Consider the following 21,636-nt stretch of genomic DNA (forward strand, 5'->3'; position numbering starts at 1 on the left):
TTTGACTGAAATTGTGAATAAATCAGGTTCAGAATGAGATATTTCACAAACCAAACTGTAGCGTCTCGCCAGGATAAACGTGTCGTCGTGTGTTTTCACTCGTCAAATATTAACTCAAGCTTGGGCCCTTGTTGGAAGTCTGGTTGCTTGGTAACAGTGACACAATTACCTCCGTGTCACATCTGCTGCTCATGTGCAACCAGGAAGTGACATCACAAACTGGGGATAAATAAGAACGAGGTTTAGTCAGTATAATATATGAGTAAGTTCGCTACATTTAAGTGAATTATACCTGTGTAATTTGGACGTTAAGTGTTTCTAAATCTAAACTGTGGCAAAACCAGGAACTCGAGCTGCAACTAATGATTATTTTGCACATTTATTAATCTCAATTCTTTGCCTTTTTAAGCCTAAAACGCAGAAAACACAATTATATTTCAGATTTGACTAAACATTTTGCCCGTTTGTCCCAGTTTGACTGTTTGTGTAAAGTTTATAATTGTGCTTCCTGGTTGGACATAGGTAGAGGTCATTCCACAGCTGTTACCATAGCAACCAGACTGTAAACAAGAGCCAAACTCCACATAAACGACACAACAGTTCTTATCTGACACACAATAACACCATAAAACACCTTTATTTAGCCTGAATTTAGTCTGAACTGTCAGAAAAGTGTGTGTGTGTAAAGTGTCTCTGTGTCGCACACTGATGACATCACACAGGGATTCAGCTCCACTTCCTGTCATCTTAAACCCTCAATTTTCTTCACAAATTGCAACTTAACGGAAGTAAAACTGTGATTGTTAATATTTACCACAGGTTCTAAAGCACCAAACTAAGTCAGAAGGAGAAAAACAGCAGAACCTTTAATATGGACTTTAACCCTGATGAAACTGATTCCGTTTGACTGTCAGACAAAATTGGTTTTCCTGCGTCTCTTTGATGTAATCACTGCTTTGTCTGAGTCGTAAAACCTCTTCTCTCAGCTCACATGTTCTGGAGTCTGCGTATTGTCCGGAGAGCGATCACTTGATGACTAAACCAGTTAAATAATTGACTAAACCTGGATCAGACCTGGACTAGAACAGGACCAAACGGGACTAAACTGTGCTTTAAATGCCGCGAAAAAGCCCCCGTTTTATCAGAAAAAGTAGCAGGATTCTCACAGATCTCAATCAAACTACGTGGCGGTTTGGTTTGCTTCAGTGTTCTTGTCTGTCGCGTGTCCTTCGGTCGTCTCCATGGCGACGCAACAGATGTGAGACGTTGATTTTTCCGCCGAACGACGTTAATCTTCCGATTCCTTGTCTCATTGTGCGCCGTCGGTCGGATCCGTTGTCCTCGGTGTAAAGAAGGAATATCAGCAGTTATTACGCTCTCGATATGATAATAAATCCATCAGAAATCTGTTAAAAGTGTCTGTTAAAGCGCTGTTCTTACTTTTTTCCCCCTTTTTCTTATAAACGGTGAAGGCGGATCGGAAGTCACTGGATTTGTTTCTGTTAGGAAGTCGTTTTGGACCAATTTTGTGATTTAAAACGCCTAAAATGTCAAATAATGCCCCAACGGTGTCATAAATTATAACGTTTCAGCTGCAAAAAGCGTAATATGTTTTCTCTTTGAACTAAAATGCAGTTAAGATGAAAAGATTTAACATTTTTACTAAAAGCTATACACATTTTATCCCAGAATAGTCAGTTGTTTAGGTTTAAACTGTTACTTCCTGGTTGTAATTGATGACATCACAATAGGAAATGACTCACTGGACCAAAATTTGACGAATACAAACATATGAGACTTTATTTAGTTTAATTAATGTTTAAAGGGTCAAAAAAGTTGTTTCTTTTGTGTAAATTCTGCATAAACTTTGGATGAACTGAGTGTCCCTGGTGTGATGTCACTTCCTGTCATTTTCTACAGATTTTTCAAAATTTTCTCCACAAATACCTGCTCTGTCGGTGTAAAACTTTAATGGTAGAAACACACCGAATTAAGTCAAAATTTGAAGATGGTAAAATCCTGTCACACGTCACTTTAATGTTTCTGTAACACAGTGTTTCATAAAAAAGCAGAAAGACAGAAGATTGTTACAATTATTTCATCCTTCCAGGCTTTTCACGCTTCAGGGCGAGACACTGAATACTTTAAATCTCGAGGAACATGTTTGATATAAGTATAATTAACGCGTTAAAAGAGCGCTAAAAGTGAACCGAGCGACTGAGATGTCACTGCTCTGTCTGGCACGTCCCACAAAGAAAGGAGAACAGTTATAATTTTGAAATTTTAACGATTAGCCACGGTTATAACTGAGACTGTGACCGAACAGCAGCGAAATCTTTCATTTTCTTTCATTTTCGTGTTTTGACAAGTTACTGTTCCTCACGTTTGTACTAAATTGAACTTTCTAAACGACAAAATAAAGCTAAATGTGACAAAAACAAACGGATACAATACAGTTCTTTACATTTAGCTCTATTTATGGGCTTTATATTGAACAAAACGTGCTCAATTTTCTTGTTTTTGGTTCTCACGATCACATTGCGACCTGAACAGCCGCGATTATGAATATAATAACGCATTAAAAGAGCGTTAAAAGTGAACCACGCGAATGAGATGTCACTGCTCTGTCTGGCACGTCCCACCAAGCAAGAAGAACAGTTATTATTTTTAACAATTTAACGATTAGCCAAGACAATAACTGAGTCTGTGACTGAACGACAGCGAAATCTTTCATTTTCTTTCATTGCCGTGTTCTGACATGTGACTGCTCCTCACGTTTGTACAAAATTAAACTTTCCGAAAGACAAAATAAAAGCTAAATGTGACAAAAACAGACAAATAAGATACATTTAGCTCTATTCATGGGCTGTAGATTGAACAAAACGTACTCAATTTTGCTGCTAAATCTGTCAAAAGGATTCGTTTTTTGGGGTTCTCACGATCACATTGCGGCCTGAACAATCGCGATTACCCCCCCTGCTGGCTGCACCGATCGCGCGTGGTCTCTCTCTCTGGAAATCGCCGAGTCATTCGCGGTGTCGGCGGCGGCGGAAGGTCACGTGTTTGTCGGCGTGGCGGGAGGCGGGGGCCGGAGAACGGGCTGTGTCAGAGCCGCTGGAGGCAGAGGGAACTCCACGCCTCCCTCTCTCTCTCTCTCCTTCTCTCCTTCTCTCCCTCCCTCCCTCTCTCGTCTCCCCTTCTTCTCCTTGAGCATCCATTTACAAAAGAGCCGCGACGAGAGGCAGAGCGCCGGCCGCCACGGCAACGTAGAGACCGGCGGATCGCAGCGGATTCTGAGGACGGACAAGCAACAGTTTTATCCACGGGTTTTAATTATTGTTTCATTTTCATTTTTTGGCAAAGGATGGCCACGTTGGATGTACTCGTGGACGATTCGCCTCTTGTGGCTTCTAAGTGACGAGTCCATCATCAATTATTCCTGGAAACCGACTTGGATTACAACGAATACTCCGCGGACTTTGACGGGCGACTTTTGATCCTTTTCTCGCTTTTTGACCAAAGAAAACTTGCTTTACAGTCGCATTTTCCTCAGCGTTTAGACCGTGATTTCTCGTTGTTTGTGTATTTTCAGAAACTGACCAGGATTACCATAACTATATATATATATTTGAACTTTTGATTGTTCTCGTCGTGTCGGCGTTTGGATCCTTTTGGTCGCTTTTTGAACGAAGAGAACTTGCATTACAATTAGATTTCTGTCAATATTTAAACTATAATTTCTACCTTTTCCGTGACTGTAAAAGCTGCTGCTAAAACCAAAGTATTTTTTGTTAATTTATAGCATAAATGAGGTACTAAATATTTAAATTCGGGTTCAGTTTCAATTTTTGTTGTTGTTGTAAACAAATTAGCAACAAAAAAGAAGGGTTTTCAATGTAATTTCTTAAATTTTGGTGAAATCAACATCCAGGAAGTTGTATTTTCAATTTGTATCTACAATTTTGCATTTTGGATCAACGATTTTCCCATCAACTTTCCAACAAATATCATAAACGAGATGCTAATTATTTAAATTTGCTTTCACTTTCCAGATTTTTGTTGTTGTCGTTTGCAAAAAATGCAGTTTTAGCAACAGAAATGAGGATTTTTAGTTTAATTTCTTACATTTTTGCTAAATTGACATCCAGATAGTCAGATTCTCACAATACATTTGCTTTTGGATCTTTTGGATTGCATTTCCCAGATTATTTCGTTCAGTTTGTTCAGTTCAAACTTTTTCTTGACTTTTTGACATCCTAAAACTCAAATTAAACGTTGCCTCTTGGAATAACTCCGCGTATATATTTTTCACAACTTTCCGACTGTGAGGACGCCCCGGAGCACTCGCCCGGGCCGTCGCCATGACCGCGATGCAGAGGCTGATGCAGTTGCCGGTGAACGCGGTGAACATGGTGAAGACGGTGCAGAGTCAGGTCCAGGGCCAGAGCCACGAGGACAAGAGCCCCGTCCTGTCCCCGGACGGCGGGCAGCACTCGTGGTACAACGCCGTGCAGCCGGACGAACTGCGCCACCTCCGGTCGGGAGAAAGCGGCGGGGGAGGGGGAGGCGGAGGAGGAGGCGGAGGCTCGGGAGAGGGGAACTCGGAGGAGAAGTCGGGCCTGGAAGACGGCGGAAGCGGCGGCGGTTCTCAGACGCAGCCGCTTCGGTAGGAAATACTTTTTGCGAGAGACGTGAGCGTTTAACGAGACATTTTACGCTTTTTCAGGTGTGTTAAACAATGACATAAATAGATCCTCATTTCATATTTATCACAATATCTATCTAAAACGGCTTCGAAAGCGTTGAAAATTGGGCGACGCGGCTTCGTTCAAACGTCACTTCTTTCCATTTCTAACATAAAACGACAGAAACAAACATCATATCGTTTATCGTACTCATCTTGGTTGTGATCATCGCCGCGCTCGCTTCTCTCTTCGCTCTAAACTAGCATGACACTTCTTTCCGTGCGCCGCTTCTTTCTTATTCTATCGGGTATGAACAGACATGACGACTGTTGAAGCTTTACGGCACGTCTAAAGTTGGGACGGCGCTCGAGTCGCGGCGTCTCGCCGCTCGCGCAAACACGCCAAAGTACACGCGCGCTAAAACCTTAGCCGTCGCTAAGAAATGGACGGCACAAAGATTAAGGACTAGGCCGACATTACGATGCAGAGCCGCGGCGCGGTCAAATAACCCAGCAGTTTCAGGAGCCGCGGCACGGCCATATAGCCTCATGTCTAACCCTAACCCAAACCCTAACCCTAGCCTTAACCCTAACCTTAACCCGAACCCTAGCCTTAACCCTAACCTTAACCCTAACCCAAACCCTAACCCTAGCCTTAACCCTAACCCTAACCCTAACCCTAGCCTTAACCCTAACCTTAACCCGAACCCTAACCCTAGCCTTAACCCTAACCTTAACCCGAACCCTAACCCTAGCCTTAACCCTAACTCGGCGCGGTCTAACCCGGTGTGATAAAATAACCCAGCAGTTTCGGCTCTGTAGACACTCCCTTGTACGAATTTGAAAATGGACAAATTTGAAAGTGGACAAAATTGAAAATTTGTCGGACTTTGGACCGGATGGGACAAATTTGTCGGAAGGACATGTGTAGAACTGTTTGCTTGTTTTCTCTGTTTCTCGTTTTGCGTTGCGTCGATGAAGTCGATGAAGTAATTATCGTGACAGTTCTACACCGATGTAACTTATTTGATTCTCAAAAGCTCAGATCTGGTTGCGCTGCCTAAAAATGACCGAAAACGCAAAGAAAATGTACACGCGATAAACGATATTTGGGCGATTGTTGGACGATATCGTAGTGATCGCGAACCTAAAACCTGCTCAAATCCTCCAGGTTTTCTTCTGTTTTACTTTCCTTTACGTAGAAAGAGGACAAACGCCGTACGTTTGAGTTCATACATCCTCGGACCGGCCTTTTCGCTCGTCCGTTGCCGCTGGTAACTCGAGCGCGGTTGGATATCGGGTTGAATAATTCAGTCGAGGTTCGTCGACGGGAGACAGAGTCCGGCATAAGGCGAGAAGACGGTGTCGAGTTACCTACGTGTGCCGCGGATTTAAACTGAATTCATTAAAGACTCGTTTGACGACAGGAAATGAATTGGGGAGGATAGTTTGCGCCTGCGTTTGTTGCAGTGGCGGCGGGCGGTGTCGAAGTACAAAAGTAAAAGTACTGCAATTTTGTATAACTTTACGACCGTGGATACTTTCGGCTTTTACTTAACTTTCACTACTTTTGAGTGAAGATATCTGTACTTTCTATTTCACAAAAAAAAAATGTAAACAAAAATAAAAAAAAACAACAAGAAACAATAAAAAACTAGATAAATCATTCAAATAAATTATATTATTAATGACATCATTAATAAATCAAATAAAGTCTAAACATGTCGTCCAATTCAATGCATTTGGTCCAAAGTCTGCAAAATTTGTCCATTTTCAAATTTAGTCCAAAAGTAATTTACTAATTGAAAAAAATAAAAAAAATAAATGTATTTTATTTTTTATTTCTTTTACTGAATTTTTAATTTGTTAATTTGTTGATGTATTTTTTAATTCAATTTTTTTTTTTTTTTTTTTTTTAATTTACTGAATTTATTTATATTTATCATTAATGTACACAGAGGAACCCCAATGAGGGAAACGTTCTTTTTCATTTCATTTTCATTCAGTTTTCCGCCTGCTGCCACAGTTTCTGCATTTCCCTGTAATTATGAAAAAACGTGACACATTTTTCCAGCAGAATTCCCTCCAAACATGTGACTTTGTGATTCTCCTCTTGTCCTAATTATCTTCCGACATCGTGCGACCGGAGACGTTTCATTAATTAGTAAAAAGAGCATCGAACGCACAGCAGGAGGCGACAAAGACAAAAGAAGACTTGGGTTAGGACTGAAGGGAAACGCAGAAAAAAAGGCCTAAATGTGGAATAAAACAGGCTCAACTTACTGCTCACGAAAGCCGTAGAATTAAGACCTTAAAACACACAACTGGGAATTGTGACTGAATTAAAAACAAAACCAAAATGTAAATTAAAGTGAGTGACGTATGACAGGTTTTTACGATGTTCTACTTTTGACTTTATTCCATGCATTTATATCTGTTGTACATTTAAATTTTAGTTTTACACCGATCGAGCAGGTATTTGTGGACAAAAGGTTGAAAAATCTGTAGTAAATGACAGGAAGTGACATCACACCAGGGACACTCATTCCAGTCAAAGTTTATGCAGAATTTACACAAAGAAACACATTTTTTGGACATTTTTAACATTAATTTAACAAAATAAAGCCGCTCTCATATATTTTTATTTGTCAAATAAAGAAAAAAAGTAACGTTAGCTGAGTTTTGGGTAATTTCCTAGAGTGATGTCATCAAGTACAAACAGGAAGTGAAATTATAAACCTGAAAATTTTGCTATTCTGTGATACATTTTTTAAAATAATTTTTGGCTAAATTCAAAAAATATTTATCTGAACTGCATTTTCATTCAATGAGTCGTCCGACCTGTAGGGGGCGCTTTAAGCCATAAAAACAAGTCATTCATGTAATAGTATTTCTGATTTTTGATTTTTAACACTCAAAATGCAGATATTTTTACCTTGTTAATGGTTAATATCTTTTAAAATGAATATGTCTTTAAATGTTTTCCTTTGTAAAGTATAAAGACTTGTGTTGCCGAGGACATTTGCATATTATTCGCTGGATTAAACCGTCAGTTTCGGGGCTGTGCAGGATTTCCATAACGGCGACTTCAAAGAGAACATTTCTGGGTCAAACACACTTTTCCCGCCGACTTTAAATGAACGTTTGAGCAGCAAAAGTGCGTTTCCGTTCTCATTAAAACTCTGCTTTTCTCTCAGGCACGACGACTTGAAGGAGATGCTGGACAGTAACAAAGACTCGCTGAAGCTGGAGGCCATGAAGAGGATCGTAGCTGTGAGTCCGACACCTTTATCTGGCCGAATCTGACATTTAATATGATCTAAAAGCGGCGCGATGGGCAAAATAATCATATCACAGCACTAAACGACAATTAAATCAGGATATGGTGCACTGAAATGCTTTGTGTGGCTTTAAAAGTGGACATCGCACACGTTATTGTGGCGTTTGATTGGCGTTTAAATTAGTTTTTTTGTCACTTTGGCATTCGTTTTTTTTCACATTTTCTAACTTGAAATAAAGTCTACATTTGGAAAACACATTTCACAAACTACACATCCGTTTCCGTGAGTTGTTTATCTGTCAAAGCGCACATGAAAAGAGAAATAAACAAAGCCCGTAGGCAACGTGACCGCGGCGCGTTTGTCGATTTTTGAAATTCGAGCGCATGAATGAGATATTTATGGATTTAAAAAGCGAGCAGGAGAAGTTTGTGTCTTTTTTTTAACCAGTGAAGCAACAATGTGAGCGGGAAAATTCAATGTGATTTTCTCGCGATTGTGAACTGGATTGATGAAACGAGTGTGAACGAAGCTGAATACGACTGTTTGATAGAAGAAAAAACGACACTAGAACAACACAAAGAACAATAATATATGAGTTAAAAGGTGAAATGTGCATCGTATGTGTCCGTGAAGTGGTCACTAAAGCTTATGGCAGCTTCGAAACTTTGCTCACAGAATAGCACATTTTTAAGGTTTATTATATACAAATATATGAGAGCGACTTTATTTTGTTGAGTCAAAAAAGTTGTTTCTTTGTGTAAATTCTGCATAAACTTTGACTGGAATGAGTGTCCCTGGTGTGATGTCACTTCCTGTCAAATTTTCTGCAGATTCTTCATAGTTTTCGCCACAAACACCTGCTCGATCGGTGTAAAACTGTCATGTATATGTACAACAGGTAAAAACACACCAAATAAAGTCAAAATTAGAAGATCGTAAATAGGCACTTTAAGTCGAAAACGTTAAATGTTTTGTATTATACACTATTATACAGTACTTAGAGTTGCTCAGGGCATAATTATTTGATGCTGCCTGTTGTTTTATGGTGATTATTGTGCACATTTAGTCCTTTTTTCTTTTCTAATTGCGACCGGTTCAAGTTTAGAGCAAAGTATATGTTCATCTGTAGAAAAATGTAACATCGTTTTCATGGAGATCTACAAAACCTTGTAGAAGTTTGTGTCCGTTCTTTGCTCGTTTCACTCATGAGCACTTTTAATGCAGCTCTAATGTGACAGACTGGACCAGGGGGTGAAACCATGAGCGTGAAACGTCTCTTTGGGCTAAACTTAGAGTCGGGTTTGAGATTCTATAACGGCGCTGCGCCACCAGCTCTTTAATATTCATAATCTGTGTCGGATCCTTCAGCGTTTCATTCATTATTTCTCCAGGACACGATATTCTGCACGAGTAACAGGCATGAGAAAAGTCCAGGGGTTTGGAACGGATCTAGTCCTGGTTTAGGCCTGGTTTAGGCCTGGTTTAGGCCTGGTTTAGCCCTGGTTTAGACCTGGTTTAGCCTCTTTTAGTCCTGGTTCAGACCCAGTTTAGATCCAGTTTAGACCTTGTTTAATCAGAATCAGGATACTTTGTTAATCCTCAAGGGAAATTATTACCTATTGATTGCTTCAGCTCCCGTTTAGACCTGGTTTGGACCTGCTTTAGTCCTGCTTTAGACCTGCTTTAGTCCTGCTTTAGACCTGCTTTAGACCTGCTTTAGTCCTGCTTTAGTCCTGCTTTAGACCTGCTTTAGTCCTGCTTTGACCTGCTTTAGACCTGCTTTGACCTGCTTTAGACCTGCTTTAGACCTGCTTTAGACCCGCTTTAGACCTGCTTTAGACCTGCTTTAGTCCTGCTTTAGACCTGCTTTAGTCCTGCTTTAGACCTGCTTTAGTCCTGCTTTAGACCTGCTTTAGTCCTGCTTTAGACCTGCTTTAGTCCTGCTTTAGACCTGCTTTAGTCCTGCTTTAGACCTGCTTTAGTCCTGCTTTAGACCTGCTTTAGTCCTGCTTTAGACCTGCTTTAGTCCTGCTTTAGACCTGCTTTAGTCCTGCTTTAGTCCTGCTTTAGACCTGCTTTAGGCCTGCTTTAGTCCTGCTTTAGTCCTGCTTTAGACCTGCTTTAGACCTGCTTTAGACCTGCTTTAGACCTGCTTTAGTCCTGCTTTAGTCCTGCTTTAGACCTGCTTTAGACCTGCTTTAGTCCTGCTTTAGACCTGCTTTAGACCTGCTTTAGACCTGCTTTAGACCTGCTTTAGACCTGCTTTAGTCCTGCTTTAGTCCTGCTTTAGTCCTGCTTTAGTCCTGCTTTAGACCTGCTTTAGACCTGCTTTAGACCTGCGTTAGTCCTGCTTTAGACCCGCTTTAGACCTGCTTTAGACCTGCGTTAGTCCTGCTTTAGACCTGCTTTAGACCCGCTTTAGACCTGCTTTAGACTTGCCTTGGACCTGGTTTAATCACAGTCAGAATGCTTTATTGATCCTCAGAGGAAATTATTCAGTTGCTGCAGCTTCGAAAGAAACACAAACCAAGACCTGGATTAGAACTGGTTCAAGCCTGATTTTGAGCTTTTTATCTGGTTCTGACCTGGTCCAGACCTGGTTCAGACCTGGTTCGGACCTGGTTCAGTCCTGGTTCGGACCTGGTTCAGTCCTGGTTCTGACCTGGTTCTGACCTGGTTCAGACCTGGTTCTGACCTGGTTCAGTCCTGGTTCAGACCTGGTCCAGACCTTGTTCAGACCTGGTCCAGACCTGGTTCTGACCTGGTTCTGACCTGGTCCAGACCTGGTTCTGACCTGGTTCTGACCTGGTTCTGACCTGGTTCTGACTTGGTCCAGACCTGGTTCTGACCTGGTTCAGACCTGGTTCAGACCTGGTTCTGACCTGGTTCTGACCTGGTTCAGACCTTGTTCAGACCTGGTTCAGTCCTGGTTCTGACCTGGTTCAGACCTGGTTCTGATCACATGTCTAAGAGCTTTTCATGAGTTAAAAACCACCTTGATATTTCATATTTGGTGACATCCTGATCCCAGTTCCACTTCAGGACCCGAGAACGCTTTTGTTTTCACACTTGGATCGATTTGTGGCGAATGTCCTGAAGTTTTAAAGTGATTCTTATGTAACGCAGGCCACAAACATGCACTTAATGAGCATTTTCCACATCCCAAACCACACTTTTAATGAAATAATCCATACGCTGCTAACGACGCTTCACCTCATTCGACACAATCTGCGGTTATGAAAGGACATTTAAAACTATGAATATGAGGAAATCAACGACGTGTGACTCTCCCGTTCACAGATGATCGCTCGAGGCAAAAACGCGTCCGATCTCTTTCCGGCCGTGGTCAAGAATGTGGCCTGTAAAAACATCGAGGTGAGTGACTTTACCGTTCTTTTACACCCTCACTTTCATATTTGATGTGCGTCTTTGACCATCTACGTTATATTTAGCGACTGAGGAGTGATCAGTTCACATTTACTGACCCATTTACAAGCTTTGGACTGCGGGGAGAGACAAGGTGGCGCTAAGAAGCTTCAATGAACAGAGCTGCCCTCAAATTGAGTCCGAATGACATTTTTCCAATTGTTATGTCGGTCCAGTCCTCGATCGTCTGTTTGTGTCGTACATTTTTGGTTTTTTTTTTTCACGGCGGCCAGAAATATCCATTTATTGTGTCCATGCCCGGAGTTTTGAGGCCCAAATACCTGTAGTCCAATATTTCCGTGCTACAGGACAGTCCCAGAACACGTGATCGTGATTTGTCTCCTGGTGCCACAATTTCTCCAACCTTTAGCATTTCTCCAACCTTTAGCATTTCTCCAACCTTTAGCATGTCTCTGTGAGTACTGTGCACTTTGATGCGTCACTTTGATGTGTTATGAAAAAACTTGACACTTTTCCAGTAAAATTCCCTCCAAACGTGTGATATTGAGGTCCTCCACGGAGATGTACATATATTTCCCATTCTTCATCCGTCAAAACAAAATGACCCTCTGTGTCCCATTTGTTTTGAATGTAATTAGTAGATTCTCTGTCCAGATCATGAACGCATTGATATAATTTAGATATTTTGCCATTGAAAGTTCGGATTTATACGCTTTGATACAGATTTCCGTCAGAGGGTCACAGTGGTCGTCGCTTTGTTTAATTTATCTTATTTGTAACTACCTATAAAAGTCCTCACAGGCTTTTTACAATCTACAGACTACTCAACAAATTAAAGTAATCACCAGGTCATTAACAAACAAATCGATGGTTGGTTTGTTTGTTTGTTTGTTAATGACGCCGCGCTTCCTTCAAATGTCCACGGACGTTCATGTTTCCGTCCCTTCAGACTCAGCCGCGCCCCTTTTGCACCTTCATCTCGATTCAAAACCCGCCATTTCGAGCTGCTATGTTGAGCCTTTCGTGCCTGCGTCGCGATAACAACCGCCTCGATCGACATAATTCCCGTCTGGACTGGGTGTGTTTCAGGTGAAGAAGCTGGTGTACGTTTACTTGGTGCGTTACGCCGAGGAGCAGCAGGACCTGGCTCTTCTGTCCATCTCCACCTTCCAGCGCGGCTTAAAGGTGAGGCTAGCATTCAACGGCCCTTTCGTTATTCTCAGACGGTAACGCTAAGTTTTCCTCGTTCAAAACCTAATCTAGAGCTCCCAAAGCACGTGATTAAATGTGTAGAGGCCTCTAAATGTGAAGAAACTGCTGTAATGAACGGCAACACGCGCAGAAATGTCGCTTTTGGAGTTTATCTTTGTCTTAAATGAAGCCGTAAACAACAAAAGATCTTGAAAACTAATCAGATTGAACATGAGCGAGCCTCGGCTGGTCCGGATGTTCTTTTAAAGAGTTTAAATTTGATTAGAGAGTAGATTGTGCCCCAAATCTGCCACGTCTGCACATTCTGATTCACTTTTTCCACCTTTTAATGTCATCAGAAAGTGTCTCTGGAGAAGTTTGTGAGAAATACACTTTATTATAAAACTCTGGACATGTCACGTTTACTGACAATGACAATTAAAGTTCGAGGTTGTAACGTTTGGTGTGTAGGAGCTACTTTAAATGCTTTTCTTTATGTCTCTGTGGGAGAAAAATGCATTTGAACTAAACGGCCTGAGAAGTTACAATGTCCCAGAGAAATCTACGAATGAAATGGATTAAATTAAATAATTAAACATCTTTAGGGGCAGATTGGACGCTTTAGTTGTTGCTACACGAAAGCTTAAACGTTAATCATGGCGTTCCCGTCTGTAGGACCCGAACCAGCTGATCCGGGCCAGCGCGCTGAGGGTCCTGTCCAGCATCAGAGTGACCATCATCGTCCCCATCATGATGCTGGCCATTAAAGAGGCCGCCTCCGACATGTCTCCGTACGTCAGGAAGACCGCGGCGCACGCCATCCCCAAACTCTACAGGTGTGTACTTATTTTAGAGTGTATGAAGAACGAGAATCACAGAACGTAAACGGTGCAGGAAGGAAGTAGCACAGAACAATCACTGAAAACAATAGTCACGACACATCGAGTCCAAAGTCTGGTAAACTTCTCCATTTCCAAATTAAGTTGTTGTGCAGTCCTTTACTTTGGGTGAAGATTATGCCATCTATTTCCTTCATTATTATTTTCTAATTATTATTATTATTATTATTATTATTATTATTACAATTATTATTAGCAGTATTATTATTATCATTATTATTATTATTGCTTTCAAAGTAATTGTAGTTATTTAATCAAAAGATTTGATGAATTTTGTTTATTCTATTTTATTAGTTTTAATTTTATTTTATTTATTTTATTTATTTTATTTATTTTATTTATTTTATTTATTTTATTTATTTTATTTATTTTATTTATTTTATTTATTTTATTTATTTTTATTTTATTTATTTATTTTTATAATTGTTTTCATTTATTTGAATCAACTAAACACCCACACAACAGATGCAGAGTTTGTCCACACATCTGACTCGTGATTTCTGAAGTTTTAAGCGACATGATTGAGTGCGTTTCCGTTCCGTTCACAGTTTGGATCCCGAGCAGAAGGACCAGCTCATCGAAGTCATCGAGAAGCTCCTCGCCGACAAGACCACGGTCAGTGTTTCGCCCGTTTCCCTCCGCGCTTTGCTCAAACCTTCATTTCACTCGCCAACACTGAGGTGAAAGGCCGCGCCCGTTTGCCCGTTTTCTATGCTAAACCAACGCCGCGTTTTGCATCCGCTCGACTGGATGAGCGATCAATCGTTCAGGTCACAATATAAATCTAAAGAACTGAGACGTAATAATTGTGACCGTTTTAGAAGCGCGTTTTTGTCTTTTTAATTCAATCCGTCGTCTGCGAGTGCGTTTATCTGGCCATTTTTGTCATTCAGAAAGTTATATTTCATAAAGCGGGTCACTAACTCGACAAACTGGTCACAAACCGGACAAACCGGTCACAAACTGCACAAACCGGTCACAAACCGGTCACAAACCGGTCACAAACTGGTCACAAACTGGTCACAAACCGGACAAACCGGTCACAAACTGCACAAACTGGTCACAAACTGGACAAACTGATCACAAACTGGACAAACCGGTCACAAACCGGTCACAAACTGCACAAACTGGTCACAAACCGGTCACAAACTGCACAAACTGGTTACAAACTGGACAAACCGGTCACAAACTGGACAAACTGGTCACAAACTGGACAAACCGGTCACAAACTGCACAAACTGGTCACAAACTGGACAAACTGATCACAAACTGGACAAACTGGTCACAAACCGGTCACAAACTGGTCACAAACTGGTCACAAACCGGACAAACCGGTCACAAACTGCACAAACTGGTCACAAACTGGACAAACTGATCACAAACTGGACAAACTGGTCACAAACCGGTCACAAACTGCACAAACTGGTCACAAACCGGTCACAAACTGCACAAACTGGTTACAAACTGGACAAACCGGTCACAAACTGGACAAACTGGTCACAAACTGGACAAACCGGTCACAAACTGGACAAACTGGTCACAAACTGCACAAACTTGTCACAAACTGGACAAACCGGTCACAAACTGCACAAACCAGTCACGAACTGGACAAACTGGTCACAAACTGCACAAACTGGTCACAAACTGGACAAACTGGTCACAAACTGGTCACAAACTGGTCACAAACTGGACAAACTGGTTATAAACTGGACAAACTGGTCACAAACTGCACAAACTGGTCACAAACTGGACAAACTGGTCATAAACTGGACAAACTGGTCACAATAAACTGGACAAACTGGTCACAAACTGGTCACAAACTGGTCACAAACTGGACAAACTGGTTATAAACTGGACAAACTGGTCACAAACTGCACAAAACGGTCACAAATTGGACAAAACGGTCACAAACTGGACAAACTGGTCACAATAAACTGGACAAACTGGTCACAAACTGGACAAACTGATCACAAACTGGACAAACTGGTCACAAACCGGTCACAAACTGCACAAACTGGTCACAAACCGGTCACAAACTGCACAAACTGGTTACAAACTGGACAAACCGGTCACAAACTGGACAAACTGGTCACAAACTGGACAAACCGGTCACAAACTGGACAAACTGGTCACAAACTGCACAAACTTGTCACAAACTGGACAAACCGGTCACAAACTGCACAAACCAGTCACGAACTGGACAAACTGGTCACAAACTGCACAAACTGGTCACAAACTGGACAAACTGGTTATAAACTGGACAAACTGGTCACAAACTGCACAAACTGGTCACAAACTGGACAAACTGGTCATAAACTGGACAAACTGGTCACAATAAACTGGACAAACTGGTCACAAACTGGTCACAAACTGGTCACAAACTGGACAAACTGGTTATAAACTGGACAAACTGGTCACAAACTGCACAAAACGGTCACAAATTGGACAAAACGGTCACAAACTGGACAAACTGGTCACAATAAACTGGACAAACTGGTCACAAACTGGTCACAAACTGGTCACAAACTGGACAAACTGGTTATAAACTGGACAAACTGGTCACAAACTGCACAAAACGGTCACAAATTGGACAAAACGGTCACAAACTGGACAAACCGGTCCCAAACTGCAAAAACTCGTTAAACCCCAATGTTTTTTCACATCTTACGCTTCGATTTCATCACAATATTCATTTCGCAGTACGATTTTTTATTACATTTATACGACATTTACTAAATGTTTTTTCCAAACGGACGTCTCAAAACCGTCCGTTCACTACGCTTAACGAACAAGCCTTTGGCGCAAATCGTCGCCGTCGAAATCCCAATAATCAAGACGTAAAAGCGCTAAACGACAGCTGCGGGTACGTCGTCGCGGCCGGTGGTCTCATTCGTAAAGCAAAAGTATCACGTCATCGTTAAGATTTAAAAAGACAACTTGACGTGGAAATAAGCGCCAAAAACGTCAACGAGATTAGTGTAAATGTGGTGTTTTGTCTTGCGATTGTCGTAAGAATTCCACGTGAAGCTTTATAAATGAGACCCCGGGGCGCTCGATGAGGTTCTCCAAGTTCAATGAAGGTTAAATAACATGGATCAAATGTTGGAGCGGCGGGTGGCGGTGGTCTTTGTAGCTGCGATGCGTTTGTCGTTTGTTCACGTGCGGTCGCCGTCTCTCCGCAGCTGGTGGCGGGCAGCGTGGTGATGGCGTTCGAGGAGGTGTGCCCCGAGCGCATCGACCTGATCCACAAAAACTACAGGAAGCTGTGCAACCTGCTCATCGACGTGGAGGAGTGGGGCCAAGTGGTCATCATCAACATGCTAACGCGCTACGCCAGGACCCAGTTCCTCAACCCCAACGTCAACGTGAGTGAGTTAGTCACGAGTTGAGCGGGAAAACCATCTGAAAGGACGAGTATTGTGGACTTCTAATATTGTTTCTTTATAAAAAACATATCGTGGCAGAGATTTGTATCGTGGTAACTTGCAGACTTGTACTTCTCATGCTGCTGTCCGCTGCATTAGTGCTGAAACGGTTGCAGATGCATTATTTAAATCAATAACTATTCATCGTGCGATTCACTATTCGTATTGTTCATTGTTGGACCAGAACCAGATCCGGGATGTGTTCCTGGACCAGACCTGGACCAGACCCAGATCTGGGGATGTGTTCCTGGACCAGACCCGGATCTGGGGATGTGTTCTTGGACCAGACCCAGATCTGGGGACGTGCTCCTGGACCAGACCCAGATCTGGGGATGTGTTCCTGGACCAGACCCAGATCTGGGGACGTGTTCCTGGACCAGACCCGGATCTGGGGATGTGTTCCTGGACCAGACCCAGATCTGGGGACGTGTTCCTGGACCAGACGTGGACCAGACCCGGATCTGGGGATGTGTTCCTGGACCAGACCCGGATCTGGGGATGTGTTCCTGGACCAGACCCAGATCTGGGGACGTGTTCCTGGACCAGACCCAGATCTGGGGATGTGTTCCTGGACAAGATCCAGATCTGGGGATGTGTTCCTGGACCAGACCCAAACAGGTCAAATGCAGAAGGAATTAATGAATTATACCTTTACCTAAAAGCAACTTATTCATCAGACAGTTGTATTCTGATATTGACGGCTTTGTGAAGATGAAAGTCCAGTTCATTTTGTTTTTCCTAATAATGAAAAGATGATTTTAGTCAAATTTTAACACCGTGTTTTTGAGGCATTTTCATGTATCAGGATCGTGAGTTAGTAGACAATACCCGGCACTAACAGAAACAGAAACAGAAACATTGGCATTTTCAGTGAACAAAAGCAAAATTCACAAACTGGGATCTTGCTTCAGCCATAAAGTGAAACCCAAAACAATAAAGAATAATTGCAAAAAATGGAAGGATTAAATAATTAGGGATAAAAAACTCGCTGAGCGCCACAAAAACACAACATTTTCCAGATTTGTCACGTCAAAGGTCGAGATCTGGATGTTTTTAGACACAACATAACTCAACATAACTCAACATAAGTTTCCTCAGTTCAGTCTCACGAGAGCTTGTCCCGGCCCCAAACGTTACAGAGAGAAAAAGTGTAAAATACCAGAAGGAAATGTTCACCACGTCACGTCAAATATATATTTACTGTGCAGTTGTTTTCTCCAGAAAGTTTTGAACACTCAGTTTGTTAATTACTCCCCGACAATTATGGCTCATAAATCTGAACGTTTGGCTCAATCATTGTCTTTTTGTGATTCGCTCATTTCCATCAACACCTGCCACTGTCCCGTCTCCGGGGGCAACAACAACAACGACGACGACGCGTAAATGAGCTTTTTACATCAGCTGTAAAACACTGTTATGGAGCCAGTTCATTTCCTGCTCCAGCTGCAGAAATGGGCCAAAACGAGACGAAGAAAACACTGTAAATGAGACAAGAAGTGAATGAGACTGAATTAAGTTGAAACTATCTCGATGAGAGTTTATTCTGACTTAAAGGTTGAATGGACGATTGTTTTTGACCCAAATCTAAGTCTTATTTCCTGGTGGCGTGGACGGCAGATTAGTCCTGCCACGTATCAATCATAAAACGCACCTACCGCTCACCTGCAGCCGCGTTAGGCTCGTCCTCACGTTTCCGCGTGCCTAAGCGCATGGATCTATCATAATATAGTTCCCTCAGTGTACGGGGCAAAATGAAGACGGAGAAAGACAGTTCGAGCTGATTCAGAAGTGGACAGAAATCCACGGGAGACGAGCGATTTGATGCGCTCCGTTGGGCTAATAAACAAACGCACGTGTGTGTTGTATCAGTCCGCACGGGGGAGTGGCATGCGCGCGGGGGAGTGGCATGCGCGCGGGGGAGTGGCATGCGCACTTCCGCCTGAGATCGCAAATCGCCGAAAAATCGTCCATTGCGCCTTTAAGTAAAACACGATTTGCCAATAGAACATGTACGTTTTGTTCTTATTTCAAGTTAGAAAACGCTTTGTCTTCTTCATATTTCATGTGAAACAAGGTCATTTACGCTTGTCCCATTCTCAATCTTGTTTAAGTCAGAATATGGTCAAAACAAGATAAATGAAAGAAAAACGTGTGAAATGTAATAGACTAGAATCCAAAGTGTAATCTATCTACTCTGTGTTTGAATCCAGTGTTAAAAGGTCTCATGTTCCACATTGTGGCATTAGAACTAGAACTGGAAGCCAGGTGATGCGTCAGGTCTGTGGAGGAGTGTAATAAAAGAGAAGAGCAATAAAAACAACCCCAAAAAAGAATTTGTCAGGCCCTCTGGAGTCTGAGCATTTCTTTAATCTAGAGACAAATCTACAAATGTGTTTGTCCTTCCAGGGTTTCAAAACACTATTATATACAACGGGGAGGTTGAATCTTAAACCTTCATTTCAGTTTAAAGACGGATTCTCTTTAAGCTGGAGACGCCCGGAGCGTTCTGCTGCAGGTACTCAGTGAGGAGGGAGCCAAAGTCAGGTTACAATAGGATGCAGAGAGCCCAGGGCTGATAGAGGGTAACAAAGAAGAGCAGTCTCAAGTCAGACCAACAACTCCCTTCATCAGAGAATAGGATATAAAACCTCCAGACTCGATATGCAGATTGACAATGACTCTTGGATGAGTCGAATCGTTTTGTTCTTCTATAAACTGAGTCCAGATGAAACAACTGAGTTACACAGTGCGGCTTATTTTCACATTCTTATATTGTAATAAAACTAGGGCTGCAACTAACGATCATTCATTTTCATGCAATCTCAAGTAAACTAATGATGAGGAAACACTGTTATAACAAGTTTAAAAGGTCGTTAAAGTTATTTCTGTTACACTTCTGTTCTTCTTCTTTGCTGGACGATACGTAAAGTGAGGACAACAAGCCTCACGTTCTCGTTCGACCTTCACGCGCTTGAACTCGTTTCTAAATTCCCGCAGGAGTCTCTGCTGGAGGAAGGCAACACCGACGGAAAGACGTTTTACGGCTCCGACGACGAGGACGAGGAGGAGGACGAGAAGGACAAGAAGGACAAGAAGGCGGAGCCGCTGGCCAAGAGGAAGCCGTACGTGATGGACCCGGACCACAGGCTTCTGCTGAGGAACACCAAGCCTCTTCTGCAGAGCCGCAACGCAGCCGTGAGTCATGGCAACTGACCGTGTGCGCGTGTTTGGGTGAGCGGGGGGGGTCAGGGCGGTCGAACGGTTGAGCGGTCGTGCGGTCAGGGCGGTCGAACGGTTGAGCGGTCGTGCGGTTGAACGGTTGAGCGGTCAGGGCGGTCGAGCAGTCAGGGCGGTCGAGCGGTCAGGGCAGTCGAGCGGTCGAGCAGTCAGGGCGGTCGAGTGGTCGAGCGGTCAGGGCAGTTGAGCGGTCAGGGCGGTCGAGGCGGTCAGGGCAGTCGAGCGGTGAGAGCGGTCGAGCATTCAGGGCGGTCGAGCGATCAGGGCCGTTGAGCAGTCAGGGCGGTCAGGGCAGTTGAGCGGTCAGAGCGGTCAGGGTGGTCGAGCGGTCAGGGCAGTTGAGCGGTCAGGGCGGTCAGGGCAGTTGAGCGGTCAGGGCGGTCGAGCGGTCAGAGCGGTCGAGCAGTCAGGGCGGTCAGGGCGGTCAGGGCGGCACAGGTACATCACGTTGCCGAAACCTGCTGTCGACTTGTTCATTATGTTCGGCGATGACTCTGCAACGCTTCGCTTCAGTCGTTCGTTTTATCCGACGCTCTGGTCATTTTGTGAAAAGTCGGCCGTGAGGGTTTGACGTGTCGGTTTTTGGGGTTTTGCCAGGACAGAGTTTGTGTCGAGTCGCTGGGAATCGTCTTCGTTCTTGGGCCCGACTGATGGTAGCCGGGGGAGAGTTTTGGCTAATCCAGGAGTGACAGCTAAACGCAACCAGGACATGTTCAGAATCAAGAATCAAGAATCAAGAAACAAGAATCAAGGAATCAAGGATCAGAAAAAAGAAAAAAGAAAAAAGAAAAAAGAAAAAAGAAAAAAGAAAAAAGAAAAAAGAAAAAAGAATCAAGAATCAAGAATCAAGAAAAAATAATCAGAATCAAGGAGTCAAGAATCAGAATAAGAATAAGAATCAAAATTAAGAATCAGAATCAAGAAACAAGAATCAAGAATCAAGGAATCAAGGATCAGAAAAAAGAAAAAATAATCAAGAATCAAGAAAAAATAATCAGAATCAAGGAATCAAGAATCAGAATAAGAATCAAAATTAAGAATCAGAATCAAGAATCAAGAATCAAGAAACAGAAACATTGCCATTTTCAGTGAACAAAAAAATGCACAAACTGGGAATGGAAATAAGAATGGAATAGGATAAAAAACAGACTCTTTGAGCGTCACAAAAACACTACATTTTCCAGATTCTGTGAGGTCAAAGGTCGCGATCCGGATGTTTTTAGACACACGGGACAAATCCAGGAGTGACGGCCAACGCAACCAGGACATGTTCAGACGAGGGTGAACTTCTCTGGTTTTGTCGCGTAAGTTTGGTCGCCCGTAACGGAACTGAACGTGGAGCTGTCCGGTGCTGAAATAGCGCGCCCTCTCATGCCTCCTCAGCCTTTTGTTCGCCGTCGCCACTTCTTTGACTTGGTGGGAGCGGCTTTTGCAGTTACAGCTCCACCTTTTCCGTTCATTGCTTTCTGTTTGTCGGCGCCGGGAGTTTTTATTTTCTTATTTCTCAAAAGAACGTTCGCCAACGACAAGAA

The 21,636-nt window shown here is 42.7% G+C and overlaps 1 protein-coding gene across 10 annotated transcripts in view; it reads left to right on the plus strand.

Moving 5' to 3' along the window:
* ap3b2 (adaptor related protein complex 3 subunit beta 2) overlaps positions 1 to 21,636 on the plus strand; it is a 62,787-nt gene that overhangs the window by 3,407 nt on the left and 37,744 nt on the right. For 5 of the 10 annotated variants that reach the window (XM_072436040.1, XM_072436039.1, XM_072436035.1 and 2 more), the window contains exons 2-8: positions 7,882 to 7,957; positions 11,266 to 11,340; positions 12,442 to 12,537; positions 13,219 to 13,379; positions 13,991 to 14,057; positions 16,625 to 16,807; positions 19,865 to 20,062. In XM_072436040.1, the coding sequence (XP_072292141.1) occupies positions 7,882 to 7,957; positions 11,266 to 11,340; positions 12,442 to 12,537; positions 13,219 to 13,379; positions 13,991 to 14,057; positions 16,625 to 16,807; positions 19,865 to 20,062 (856 nt within the window). Of the gene's footprint in view, positions 1 to 4,606; positions 4,667 to 7,881; positions 7,958 to 11,265; positions 11,341 to 12,441; positions 12,538 to 13,218; positions 13,380 to 13,990; positions 14,058 to 16,624; positions 16,808 to 19,864; positions 20,063 to 21,636 lie in introns of those variants that run through there. The other 5 variants (XM_072436032.1, XM_072436030.1, XM_072436033.1 and 2 more) reach the window with 2 other exon arrangements.

This window comes from Eucyclogobius newberryi, unplaced genomic scaffold (assembly GCF_026437365.1).
Source record: "Eucyclogobius newberryi isolate DKJ021-1_F unplaced genomic scaffold, fEucNew1.0.hap1 SCAF_7, whole genome shotgun sequence".
NCBI classification, from domain to species: Eukaryota; Metazoa; Chordata; class Actinopteri; order Gobiiformes; family Gobiidae; genus Eucyclogobius; species Eucyclogobius newberryi.